The sequence below is a fragment of the Phycodurus eques genome, chromosome 3 (genome assembly GCF_024500275.1).
Source record: "Phycodurus eques isolate BA_2022a chromosome 3, UOR_Pequ_1.1, whole genome shotgun sequence".
In the NCBI taxonomy this organism is placed as follows: Eukaryota; Metazoa; Chordata; class Actinopteri; order Syngnathiformes; family Syngnathidae; genus Phycodurus; species Phycodurus eques.
Genome location: NC_084527.1, coordinates 22,749,220 through 22,762,968, shown reverse-complemented (window position 1 = coordinate 22,762,968; position 13,749 = coordinate 22,749,220). Strand labels below are relative to the sequence as shown.

The 13,749-nt window shown below is 44.7% G+C and overlaps 1 protein-coding gene across 2 annotated transcripts in view; it reads right to left on the bottom strand.

The window, feature by feature from the left end:
• The window catches only part of wdfy3 (WD repeat and FYVE domain containing 3), a 109,982-nt gene that overhangs the window by 6,988 nt on the left and 89,245 nt on the right, over positions 1 to 13,749 (bottom strand). For both annotated transcript variants that reach the window (XM_061672726.1, XM_061672725.1), the window contains 20 exons: positions 12,173 to 12,293; positions 11,961 to 12,046; positions 11,816 to 11,896; positions 10,759 to 10,813; positions 10,554 to 10,673; positions 10,298 to 10,415; positions 10,114 to 10,220; positions 9,890 to 10,043; positions 9,721 to 9,812; positions 8,819 to 9,031; positions 8,541 to 8,682; positions 8,310 to 8,464; positions 7,619 to 7,777; positions 7,365 to 7,544; positions 5,711 to 5,893; positions 5,520 to 5,613; positions 5,236 to 5,379; positions 4,280 to 4,519; positions 3,218 to 3,329; positions 474 to 671 (listed from right to left, as the gene is read on the bottom strand). In XM_061672726.1, coding sequence (XP_061528710.1) covers positions 474 to 671; positions 3,218 to 3,329; positions 4,280 to 4,519; positions 5,236 to 5,379; positions 5,520 to 5,613; positions 5,711 to 5,893; positions 7,365 to 7,544; positions 7,619 to 7,777; positions 8,310 to 8,464; positions 8,541 to 8,682; positions 8,819 to 9,031; positions 9,721 to 9,812; positions 9,890 to 10,043; positions 10,114 to 10,220; positions 10,298 to 10,415; positions 10,554 to 10,673; positions 10,759 to 10,813; positions 11,816 to 11,896; positions 11,961 to 12,046; positions 12,173 to 12,293 — 2,754 coding nt within the window. The remainder of the gene's footprint in view (positions 1 to 473; positions 672 to 3,217; positions 3,330 to 4,279; positions 4,520 to 5,235; positions 5,380 to 5,519; positions 5,614 to 5,710; positions 5,894 to 7,364; positions 7,545 to 7,618; positions 7,778 to 8,309; positions 8,465 to 8,540; positions 8,683 to 8,818; positions 9,032 to 9,720; positions 9,813 to 9,889; positions 10,044 to 10,113; positions 10,221 to 10,297; positions 10,416 to 10,553; positions 10,674 to 10,758; positions 10,814 to 11,815; positions 11,897 to 11,960; positions 12,047 to 12,172; positions 12,294 to 13,749) is intronic.

Sequence of the window (13,749 nt, the reverse complement as noted above, 5' to 3'; positions counted from 1 at the left end):
GGGGGTCGGCGGGGTGCACAATCTCCTGAAGAAAAAGGCATTTTCGCATTTCTCTGGTTATTTAGTCACATATTTTAATTGTGGGAGAGGTGCACCAACAGAAAAAAAACAACCTTTCGGGCCAAGTGTGAATTACTTTTTTTAATTTTTTTGAAGGCGAAGAGGTGTGCCAACTCTTGGGAAAATTGTTGCATTTTGATGATGTTTTTCTGACTTTTTGAGGGTGCGTGGGGAGGTGTGTCAACTGCTGGGGAAAGACAAACAATTTTGGTCATATTGTGAGAAGGTGAAATTGAAACAAAAGTTTTTGGGTTTTTTTCATCATAATTTCACATTTTGATCATGTTTAAATAACTTTTTGTTAGGGTGTGCGCCTGCGGGCCTGGGATGCGCCAACCCTGTCGGAATGTTGAAGGGGGTGCGCAACTTAAATTTTTTTTAAAATTTTTGATGCAATATCCCGTTGGACTTACTTCTGACAAAACAGCTGTCCACAATTCCGGCAGTGGTGGCGTCTCTCGGTGAGGGAGAATCGCACCGCGCACCCCGAGCAGCTGTCCACCACCTCGTCCTTCACCCAGTGGTCAGCGGCCGAGCGTCCCGGCTGGTCACTCACCGACCAACTGAAGACGCGCCCCTGCCCGTCACCCACCAGGATCTTGCTGTGGTCCCTGATAGGTAAGGAAAGAAGGTAACCGCCGTATGAAAAAACATTTGATCATTTATTTCACATCCATAATATTGAGATACATGTACTACTATGGCTTTTTGTCCTCACTAATAAGACAATTCAGCACACTCGTAGAATGACTAGGGTGTACAAGCAGAATAACTGTCTGTATAACATTTCTGCACATTAATAGGATAATTTTGGCATACTAGGAGAACAACTGTCACTCATGAGGCAAAACTACAAGAGAGCACTTGCTTTGTCCAGGAGGCTACAAGTGTGTGACACATGCTTACTGGTTGGGCCTAGCAGTATTACTTGTCCACCACAATATTTTACTTGTAAGGCTTAATTGTAGGCGGCACGGTGGTCGACAGGTTAGAGCGTCAGCCTCACAGTTCTGAGGACCGGGGTTCAATCCCCGGCCCCGCCTGTGTGGAGTTTGCATGTTCTCCCCGTGCCAGCGTGGGTTTTTTCCGGGCACTCCGGTTTCCTCCCACATCCCAAAAACATGCATGAATTGGAGACTCTAAATTTTTTCGTAGGTGTGAATGTGAGTGCAAATGGTTGTTTGTTTGTATGTGTCCTGCGATTGGCTGGCAACCAGTTCAGGGTGTACCCCGCCTCCTGCCCGATGACGGCTGGGATAGGCTCCAGCACTCCCACGACCCTAGTGAGGAGAAGCGGCTCAGAAAATGGATGGATGGATGGAAGGTTTAATTGTCTACTGATTGGTCAAAAGTGGCATTTGTAGGGGGAAAAAAGCAGTACTTGTAAAACATAGTTGAGCTACTAGTGCACCCTTATGGAAAGACATTTTAAGCATTTATTCAATATCAGCTTAGGGTCCATGTATTATTATGCTCTTTGTCCTCACTAGTAAGACAATGACACTAGTAGAATGACTGTGTCTTACTAGTAGTTATTTCCACTATAGATGCCACTTTGGGCCTACTAGTACACAATTAAACCTTAGTAGTACACTACTGCGCTGCACTAGTAAGACTACTAGGACCAACTAATAGGCATGTGTCACACTCTAGTACAGGGGTAGGCAACCTTTGGCACCATAGTTGGCACTCCGTGGCATAAACACTGACACGCTGGGTGTCATGTCAATCGTCACTTTATGCTTGGTTCGATTTATTGGGCTTGAGTGACAGCTCCTGTACACACAATCCTCGCAGCGCTGTAGACACAGTCCCGCCCACATTCCCAAAGACCCGCGCATTACAGATGTTACCAATGGCAGCGCCGGGTACTAAAAAGGGAAAAACGAGGGCATTCCTGTTTTCATGGACACAAGAGTTGGGTTTTGTATTTATGAAAGAACGCGCTGCGTGCACTTTATGATGGGAGAATGTTGCGTGCCGAATGTTTAAGGGCAGAGGAAGCACAAGAAGACTTTCAAAAACCAAACAGAAAAAGCAGAGTCAATTAATATGGTAAACAAGCTAGGTCCCTCAAAGTCTTTACCACTGTTAAAAATCACGGGACAGAAGCACGCTATCGCATAGCGCATTGCTTTGCAAAGCTAGGGAAGCTGGATGTTTTTGTTTACCACATTAAGGACAGAAGTCCTCTTTTTGTTTTAATTCCTCATTTAAAAACACCTTTCAAGCAACATGTTTTTCCTCATGTTTTTTAGATTGTAGGGTGAAAGCTGCTACTGGGTACTAGTGTGGACTGAATGGGTGGCAACAAATGAAATGCCAGTAATTGAGGGAAATAGTCCGTCAGCAACATCCATCCATTTTCTGAGCCGCTTATCCTGACAAGGGGGAGTTCTGGAGCCCATCCCAGCTATCATGGGGCAGGAGGGGGGTACACCCTGAACTGGTTGCCAACCAATCGCAGGGCACATAGAAACAAACAACCATTCGCCCTCACATTCACACCTACGGGAAATTTAGAGTTGTCAATTAACCTACCATGCATGTTTTTGAGATGTGGGAAGAAACCGGAGTGCTCGGAGAAAACCCACGCAGGCACGGGCAGAACATGCAAAATCCACACAGGCGGGGGCGGGGATTGAACCCCGGTCCTCAGAACTGTGAGGCAGACGCTCTAACCAATCGTCAACTATGCCGCCCGTCAGCAACATACTGAAGAAAAAATAACTATAAACTAGTTTGTTTTTGGACCAGTGAAACTAGTTCAAAATTTAGAATATTGAACTATGAACTGAACTTTTAACTGGTTCACGTAGAAAATGAACTTTCCCAATACTGGTCTTGATATCCAGCTTGAGCTCCATGTACTAGTACGCTCTTTGTCCTCAATAGTAGCAACTTTTCCATACTAATGGGACAATTACATTACTAGCGAGGCAAAATGACTACGAATGACATTATAAAATTCTACTAGCTAATATCTAGCGCTTCACGAGTAGTAACAATAGCACACAGATGTCAGCTAGTGCACAGTTTTGTAGTTGTGCTACTAGTATACCAATGTTGTCTTACTAGTGAGGACAAAAAGCACACTAGTACATGAACCTTAAGCGGCGAGACAAAAAGGCGACACAGAGACAAAATGGCGTCTCACTTGGAGATGGCGAGTGAGCTGATCTCGGCAGGGTGCGCATTGTCCTTGCGGTCGAATGCCGTGTGCATGGTGAGTTTGCTGCGGAAGACCAGCTGTCGCTCCCACCTGTAGCCTGTCAACACATGTTAGCATGCTAGCAGTTAGTAGGCGTACCTCTCCACGTCGGGCGGGTGCACCAGCAAAATTTGGGGAAATCAGAATCAGCACTATTTGCATATCTGTTGTTGACCAATACTGGCCACTCATGCCAGAGTAGCAACTGCACGACTTTCACACTGACTGAGGAGTATCTGCAACATTTGACATTGTCCCAGATCATCGCACTACTAGTCATTTTACATTCCTTGAAGTCTCGGCGCCCTTTGCACAATGGTCATTGCACCGATCTATTGCTATATTAGTCATTCAAACTGCTCTAATTGCTAGAGGACTCTGCATCTTTTTGCACAATTGTCAAATAAATAAATAAATAAATTATACCGGCATTACCAGATTACTAGCAACCTTTTATTGCTCAGCGACTGTTTTTCTCAATGTCTCAAAAGTATTCTCTGTCAATTGACTGTCTGTTGTCGTACTACAGCAGTTCCAACTACGGGAGACAAATTCATTGTGTGGTTTTTTTGGACATGCTTGGCAAAATAAAGATGATTCTGATTAAAATCTAAATAAATAAATATTTTCTTTTCTTCTCTGTGTCGGGGAAGGGGTGCACAAACTCGGTTCGAGTGTTGAAGTCAACATCCGTTTGCAGTTAGCGGGCCAACCCCTGCACGGTTGGCAGATGCGGGAACAAACGTTTGGAAAATATTGTTCTGTGACATCAAATCTACATAGCAATATGATAACAAGATTTCAGACTTTTTATTTGTGGGTTGAGGGAGACAGAGTGAGCCAACTGTGACAGGGTGTTGAAGGAGGTTTGCGGCTTAAAAAGTATTTATATGGTGAATAGGGTTTGTTTCGATTTTTTTCTTCTGTGGGTGGGGGGAGAAAGAGTGTGCAAACTCGTTAGCGTTACGCTTTAGTACACGCACCCAAGGAGTCTACAACAACACCCACCTGCCCTGAGCTGGTTGAAGGCGCGCGCCTCCACGGCAGGCGGGTGCAGAAGCTGAGTGTTGGTGCCGCTGATCCCGTGGGGGTGCATGTGGTGGCGGTGCGCACCCTTGTGTTGGCCATCTGAGTAGTTGACGAACACAAAGCCGTCCTTCTCATCGATGCTCAGGCTGTCCGACCAGCGGTGGGAGTCATCCGAGCCGCTGTCCATTGACCACGACGCACCACCTTGTGCCGATGGACCTGGAAAAAACATTTACGCTCATGCTTTAGTTTCAGGTATTCATAAACTGTGGTGCGCGCTCCCCTAGATGTGCGATTCGTATGTATGATATGGTAAACAGGCTGTGTTTGTATTTTTGTGAGTGGACTATGGTGTGGTGGTGGGTTGGGGTGCCAGAGATATGCGTGTACCAACTCTGTTGGTGTGTTGAAGGGAGTGTGCAGCTTTTGCAGGTTATGGAAATACTGCTACATCGTAAAATCAACATAGCTATAAGCTAGGTTTGTTTTGAATGTTTTCCATTTTGACAGGTTGGAGTTGAGATTGTGGTGTGAGGAAGAGGGGTGCGTTGATATCTGTGGGTTTGTGGAGAGGGAGTATGCCAACTCTGAGGGCTGTATAGCAAAAACATCCTGGGAAAGTTTGCTCTACAACATAAAATCTGTGTTTCTCTAGGCTAAATGTTTTTGTTTTAGTGTGGGGTGGGGGGTAGGAGTGCTGCAGCTAAAACATTTTGGAAACATTTGTTCTGTGACAAAAAAAACAATAAAAAACATCTACATTACTCTAAGTGTTGAAGGGATTGCACAGCTTAAAGAACAGCATAAAATCTATGTTGCTCTGTGTTAAATATGGTTTGTTTTGATTTTTTGTGGGTTTGAGAGTGGGGGTGTGCTTAAAGTGAAAAAATAATCGATTTATCGAAATGCTAAAATTAGCTTTTCCTGCGTGTTACCTCTGGGTCTGTGCACAGCACTGCCTGGCTGGCTGCCTGGCTGACTAGACGGGTTGCGCACTGCTTTGTGTTCATGGCTCAGACTACTTCCTGGTCCTTCTTCTTCATCTACGTCTGATTCGCTGCTGTCCTCATCGCCGCCCTCTGGTGGACCACAGAGAAAATCCCATGAGACTTCCTCACAGGATTTGAACATATATATATATATATATATATATATATATATATATATATAGTGTGTGTGTGTGTGTGTATATGTATGTATGTATATAATTCCTACTCACCAAGTTTGTCGTCTCCACAGCAGTCAGGAACGTCGGGCTCCACGGGTTCGGGAGCAGGGGTTTCTGGGACTTGGAGGAATTCCATCCTCCAGAACTACGACAACAACAAAAGAGCACTCAAGTTTAGCTTCTCACGCTAGCCGGCATGTTTTTATTTTGTTCGTTTGTTTGTTGTTTTTTCTCCTGTTTACCCTGACAACGCCATCCGAATGTCCCGTGACGATGACGTTGTGCGTGTCCCACTCATTCATCTCGGATACGCAGCAGCATGCAATGTTCTGACTGCGTCCGGTGAACGTGTTGGCACTGGCGATGGGGCTGCCGTTGATGCTCCACACGTGGATGTACGTGCCTGCGCACGATACAATGTCACCCTGCGTACACGCAGACAGACAGACAGACAGACACACACACACACACACACACACACACATACCCAAGCTAGCATTAGCATGTTAACTTTCATAGCAGTATTGTGATATAAGCCTTAGTAGTAGTTAACATGCCATCTGCATTAACAACAGTGTCAGCTGTTGGATGTCAGCATTTGTCACAGTAGCATTTTGGGATGTTAGCATTAGCAACAGTAGCGGTTACATCCCCATTAGCAGTTTTGGGAGTTGCAGTTACAGTTGCAGTTACATATGCGCTGTCTACAGTGGCAGTTTTGGCAGGTTAGCATTAGCTGCAGTGGCAGTTTTGGGATGTTAACATTAGCAATTGTAGCAATTTTAGGATATGAATTTTAGTGGCAGTAATAGTTTTTAGATTGTAACGTTAGCAACATTAGCAGCTCCATCTGTATTAGCCACAGTGGCAGTTTTGGGATGCTACCATTAGTCGCAGTTGAGGTTACATAACATCATCATTAGGTCTAAAAGAGATTTTTAAATGTTAGCAGTAGCATTAGCCAAAGTTGTATTTTTTACCGCAATGTTTGTATCAGTGACACAGTTTTGGGATGTTTTTATTATTTCATTGTTACTTTATATATCATCATCATTAGCTTTAATAGCAGGAGCAATATGTGTTAGCATTAGCCAAGTGGACATTCATGTTAGCGGTAGAAATAATTCTTTTTCTACCGCTAAAAAAAATTAGCCACTGTAGCATTTACACATTTTTCCTTTTTTTTTTTTTTTTTTTTTTAGCATTAGTAGCAGTTTCAGTTTTGGGACCCCTCCGTTAAAAGTCTTCTATGGACGAGCATTTTTACTTTATCTAAGACGTATAATACAATGGCTAAGTTATTTTTACACTTTAGGAATGTCACGCAAAGCATTGCCTTTTTGACCCAGGGACAGACTACAGTGGAATATCGGTTCACGAACTTCATTCATTCCGTGACTTGGATTGCACGGTAATGTTTCCCACTGAAATGACCGGAAATGCAATAAATCTGTTTCAGCCACAGAACAAAGTTATGTTTACCTTGTTTTTATTGGGGTGTACTTAGAAATTAATACTGTACAATACAGAAATAAGTGAAAACACTCTTTATTATGAAGAAAGAATTGCCCATTGGCAAATCACTCTTCAACGCCTTTTCATGTACAGTACTGTATGCTTTGGGAAATGCATTGCATGATAGGATTTGACAGCCTTTTTTGATATCAGTATCCATGGTGAACATACCAAAGGATGTGCAGTTGTACAGTTAAAGACGGCATGTTAAAATCAATGAAAGGGAAGGTGATTTAGAAGGAACCATTGGACCATGAAGCCTCACTCACATTATCACCAGCGAGCTCTTGCACAGTGGACAAAGATTCTTTGAAAACTGAGTTGTTGATGAACTGGGGTGTTCGTGAATCGAGATTCCACTGTATTTGTCTTGGCACCCACCGTGAGTTCGTTGATGCACAGCGCAGAGACGGGAGCGCGGTGTCCTCGTAGCTGTGTGACGAAGGAAAGCTTGTTGAGGTCCCACACGATGCAGGTTCTGTCCCGGGAGCCACTCACCACGATGTGGTAGGCAGACGACGCCGTCAGACATGTGACGCCGTCCGTGTGGCCCAGCAGCGCCTGCCAACACACGTGGGAGGGGGTAATAATTATATCATCACAGCATTAAAACAGACGAATATTGCTAAATTCACCTGCTTGAGCGTGAGCGTCTTAGCTCTCTCTTTGGACGTTCCTGTCTCCCAAACGCAAATGGCCGTGCTGGTTCCACCTGTGATCACCAGCTTGGGGTTGGGGCAGATAGCGCACAAGATCTGACCCCATTCGGACAAACACTCATAGACCACCAATGCCTGGAAAAACATGGGTCCCTTATATGAATGTTAAAAAAAAAAAGATTCAACTATGAAAATTTTTTTTTCCTCAGGGCAAAGTGCCCAGTCCTGCTCAGATTATTGCCCGCCCAAGAGGTGTCTCGGCGAGGACACTTATGCTCAGGCAGGCCCTGCAATGATTGGATATTTTTCCTTGCTCTCTTTGATCACTCTCTTCCTTTTTTCTCTATAAATGCAATGGACATACATATATTTTTAGACAGATACTTATTTTTGCTGGGAGGGCTCCAGAGCGAAGTGCATATATATATATATATATATATATATATATATATATATATATATACACACACACACACACACACACACACACACACACACACATACATACATACACACATACATACTGTATGTATAGCTGTATACTTTTTTTTGCTCTTCCTCTATATTGGGTGAGCTCCAGAGCCAAGTGCCCAGGCCTACTCGGATTGTGGTCACCCAAGCACCCAAAATCTGGTTCTTTCGAGGTCTTTAGAGGACCATTACTGACCTTATCAGACTCGTAGTTTGCAAGGCGGCAGCTGAGGTCAGCGTAGCCCCACGCAAACGTCTTGTTCCACGTGGGCGGAGTCAGCACTTTGTTTTGCTCCACGGCCAGGATGCCTTTGTCGGTGCACACGATCTGACCCACCGGCTCCTTCAGCTCTGCAACAAACATAAAAAATTAACATTATGAATTCATGTGTTATTATATCGTGTGTGTGCATGCGCGTGTGTGTACCTTTGACAGGGGCCAGCGAGGGTCTGAGATTGTCCAAATGATAAAAGAAGATCTTGTCGCCAGTGGAGCTTGGCGGAACATTGGCGGAATCACCGTTAGCTTTGCTCCGCACCCGTTTAGGCGGGTGGGGCTTCTTAAACAGCTGAAATACACATCCACACACACCCATGACATTAGCATTAGCTACGTTAGCTGTTATTTTCTTATTATTAGCTGCATTGGCCACTGCCACTATTTAGATTTTAGTATTAGTAGTTTTGTGGTGTCAGCATTAGCACCTGCTTGGGGATCTGCCCAAAGTTGTTGATGAATCCGATGGTGGCAGTCTCCTTGAGGGGGTCGTTTATGTTGTAAATGTCCACCTGGCCTTCGTAGAAGAGATGGTGGAAAACGTTGACGGCCTCCACGGCAGGAGGACCTTGCTGCTTGTAGCCGAATATCAGATCGATCCATTCGTGGAGATGCGCCGACACGTAATCGCACTCCAGTGCCTATACAAAAACACGTGAGAATGAACGCGGGACCACAGACAAAACATAAATATTGAATATAGGACAGGCATTCCCAAACAGTGCAGATGGCACACCCCCCCATGTACGGGGTGTGCGAGATTGAAAATGTCTAACTGGTGGTGGGTTGCCCTCAGCCATTCAAACTCATGGGGGTGTGCAAGATATTTTATAAAACTAGAATACAAGATAATTAAGACTTTCGTTTGTACGTGTGTATTGGGAAGAGTAGTGTGCTAACGCTTTTGGGATGTTGAAGGGGATGCTCAAATTTGAAAGTTTGTAAAAGACTGTACTAAACTTGTTTTCAAAGGGATCGTGCAGGAGAGAGGGGGTGTGTCTACACTTTTGGGATGTTGAAAAGGGTGCGCAACCCCATGAGTTTGGTAAACTGTACGAAATGTTTTTTGGAGAGAGTGTGTGAGAGGGTCAGGGAGTGCACTACCACTTTTGGGACGTTAAATGGAGGGCACGGCTTCAAAAGTTTGGGAAAGACAGCACCAAACATGTTTTTTTCAGAGGGTGTGTATAGGGTAGAGGGGTGTGTTAACACTTTTGGAATGTTAAAGGGGTTGCGTGGCTCCAAAAGTTGGGAATGACACTACTTGATATTTTTTTCAGGATGTCCAAGGGGGTACAAAGCTGAAAGTGAATGCTAACTAACGGCTCACCTCTCTGTGCACCCGGATGAACTCCCGCGGGTCGCCCTTGGCCCACAGAGGCAGGATGACATCACCCAGCTTGGTGCCATTCTGCTTGGCACCTGTTAGCATCAAAGAGGTATCCTTTAGCATCACTGATGTCGTTTGTTGTTATGTTACCATGTTAGCCGCTACTGACCCAGATCAAAGTTGTTGGAGTTGAGCAAGAACTCTGGCAGGTAGAAGAACTCTGGGATGAGCTCCTTGACATCGGCCATGTTGTGCTTGGCAGCGGACAGCCAGGCTTCGCGCACGCTGTGGAACATCCTGTCGGCCAGGTCAAAATGGCCACCCTGGCAGAGGGGCCCGTTACCTTAGCTTGGCATTGTTATCTTGGTTTTATTTTTATCAAGATTTTCTCACCTGTAGTCTGAGGAAAATCTGCGTGAAAGGCTCCATGCGCACCAGGTAGGAGGCGACAATCATGGCAGATGAGTAGTGTGTGCCATAGTGGTAGGCGGGAGTTTCGCCTATGTGAGAAAGTCATTGGTCGGTCTGTCAATCATTCAGTCAGTGCTCATCCAATCATTGATCGGTCACTAATTACCATTGGGGTCCTCCCAGTCCTTATAGCGTTTCTTGTACTGCGTCAGCCTGTCGTCTGTCTGCGCCCCCATGGGCTTGGCGAGATTGCGGAACGTCTTGGGGTTGTTCAGGTCCAGCTCCTTTGCCAAACAATAAACCCAAAACCTGAATCAGCTCGACGATATTCAAAACAGAGGGCCAGTGAATCTTCCGCACTGAATCAGCTCGACGATATTCAAAACAGAGGGCCAGTGAATCTTCCGCACTGCGGAACTCACCTCAGAGTCGAAATCAGCCAGGATCCAGGGGAAGACAGGGTACTGCATCAGGTCATTGTAGGAGCGACCCGCCAGCGTGTTGAGATGCATCAGATACTGGAAGTTACTTATCTCCCCTCGCTGAAAAAAAAAGGAAGTAGAACTTGAGAACCAGGCCAGGACTGAGGATATGGGTCCAACTAGAGACAAGATGGCCGCTTCTTACCTCCCAACGCTGAGTCACAGACTTTTCTCCCACCAAAGTGCTGAGGAGACCAGACCTAGTGACGACATGACAGACACTTAGACTTAGCATTAACGATGATTGCAGTATTTTTATGATGTGACGTTTGCAGTAACCTAAATAGCAGTTTTTCTGATGCTAGAATTAGCGACAGAAGCAGTTTCTCTGTTGTTAGCGTTCAGGGTTGTAGCAGTTTTTCTGATGCTAGCATTAGAGGTTGTAGAGCACAGGTGTCAAACTGGTGGCCCGGGGGCCAGATCCGGCCCGTCACATCATTTTATGTGGCCCGCGAGAGTGTGCATCGACTTTCTGTTTCTTGCCAAAATTGCAAATCGGCTTCACTTTTAAAAATGTTGAGATATTGCAAGCATTTTTTTGTTACCAATCCCCCTTTTAAAATAAAATTGATTCATACTGTAGTCGAACAAACAGTTTTGACTGGCTTCTGATTTCAAAAGTGATTATCCATTAATTTGTGTATATGTAATAATATGAGGCAATCATATGGGTTGTAGCCAGAACGACCTCCGAGTGGAACCATAACTGTGATGTGGCCCGCGACAAAAATTTGTTTGACACCCCTGCTGTAGAGGTTTTATTGATGTTAGCAGTAGCAGTTAACATTTTTCTTTTGTTGTTAGCATTCAAGAATGTAGCAGTTTGTCTGTTCTAAGTATAAGCTGCAGTAGCAGTTTTCCTGATGTTAGCATTAGCAATTGTAGCAGTTTCTTTTACAATAGTGGCAGTAGCAGTTTTGTGAGTTTGCATTGACCAATACATTTTTCTGATGTTAGTATTAGTGACTGCAGATGTTTTTTCTTATGCTATCATTAGCGAAGATAACGGCTTTTTTGCTGTTAGCATTAGCCGCATTTTTTTTTTTTTTTTTTTTTACACAATAGAGAAAGTAGCAGTTTTTCTGTTACTAGCTTTCTACGGGCTTTCGGTTGTTAGCATCAGTCAATAGCTTTATACTGCATTGCTTGCGTACTTGCTCTCTACCATTTCTCCCCTTCTTAGAATGATAAATGAAACACACCCTTGTTCCACGCTGGTGTTTGGCCTCTGTCCCGAAACTGACTCGGAGCTGTCGGCCAGTGAAGGCACCACTGCCAGGAACCTACGGGAATCACTTTTAGAATTAATACAGAGTTCACAGTAGATGAAAAAGGGGGTGTTAATACCTTTGGTAGACTTTGTTGCGCACCCCCTTCTGGAAGGCCAGCAGATAGTTCCTCCCATCAGCGGAGAAAACCTCCACCGCCATTGGCTGCCACACAATAACAACACACTTTTATTTCAAGCCACATATGCCCTTTAACACCCTGATAAAGATGGCGTACCTCTGTCAACACAACTCATCCAAACTCACCCCATGAAGCCAAAGAAAAAGTACCTGCAGCAGGTAGCGTCGCTTGTGCACCTCCTTGATGTCCTCGTAAGCGAAGATGCTGCACGTCCGCTTCAGCTGACTCTGACCCTGGCGCGCACCCCTTGGGATGATGGCCTCGTGCAAGCTGGCACACAACAACAGTCACAGCATTAAGTCCAGCATCATATGGGGAAGAGGTGGTGCGCCAACTGGGTCAGGATGTGGAAAGAAGGTGAATGGTTTTAAAGGTTTTGGTAAGACATCTAAACTTTTTTTCAAAAGATGTGAGCAAGCGAGAGCGTTGTTGCTGACTCTATCAGGATGTTAAAATGGGTGTACCAAATCTTTTGGGATGTTGAAAGGGTTTGGGAAGACTACCAAACTTCCTTTTTTTTTGGGAAAGACTGTACTGAACTTATTTTTGGAGGGTGTGTTTGTTCAGTGGAGAGAGGTGTGTCAACTGTTTGGGGATGCTGAAGGGGTTGTGACAATTCTTTCGGGATGTTGATGGGAGTGTGCCACTTAAGAAGTCTGAGAAAGCGTGCACTAACCTTTTGTTTGATGTTGGAAGGGGGTTCGGGAAAGACTGGACTAGAAGCATTTGGGAAAGAATGGACTAGATTTTGTTTTCTGTGTTCTGTAACGGTAAAGAAGGTGTGCCACCTCTTTTGTGATGCTGAAAGGGGATGGATGGCTTAAAAAGTTAAGTGAAGATAGCGATAAACTGTTTATCTAAGGGTGTACGTGGGGTAGAGGGGTGCATCAACTCTTTAGAGATGTTTAAGAGGGGTGTGAAAACTATTTGGGTATGGTGAAGGTTGGCTTACGTGGCTTAAGAACTTTGGGAAAGACTTTCTTTTAAGGATGTGTGCGGGGTAGAGGGGTTACGGACAACTCTTTTGTGATTTTTGAAAGGGGTTCCTCTTTTAGGAAGTTAAAATGGGTTTTCCTTTTGGGATGTTAAAGGGGGTGCGTGACTTAAAAACCTTGCCAGCGATTGTATGTATTAAACTTTTTTTCTGAAGGTGTTTGCTGGGGAAAGGGGGTGTGCAAACTTTTTTAGAGATGTTAAGTGAGTGCATGGCTTTAAGGGGAAGGAAATGCAAAATTTGGGGGGGCAAGAATATGTTGTATGTGACCTCACGAGGCTAAACACGGTATACTGATTAATATTGCGTTTGTGGAATAAGAATTAAACAGATAAATTCATCAATTTTCACCTATCTCAGGGGAAAGCCATGTTGGGCAACTGAAATTAACGTCACAAGTTGCTTCGTGCTTGCAAATGTCACATGTCCAAACCCTGAAATCAGGATATCGGACTCCCCGTGTTTGCTGCAATAACTAGCACGTTGATTACATGATGGTTTGCACCCAAACTTGCAATCCATAGTTCTGCTAGTTACCGCAGCATACACACGGAGCCCAATGTCCTGATTTGCGCGTTTGGTCCCATGACGTTTGCAAGGGCAATTGTGACGTTAATTTCAGTCGACATCAGAGGGCCATAATGCCCAACATGTCCACCCCCTGAGATTGATGTAAATTGATGAATTTACCTGTGTAATTCTTCCTGGGCGGCACAGTGACCGACTGGTTAG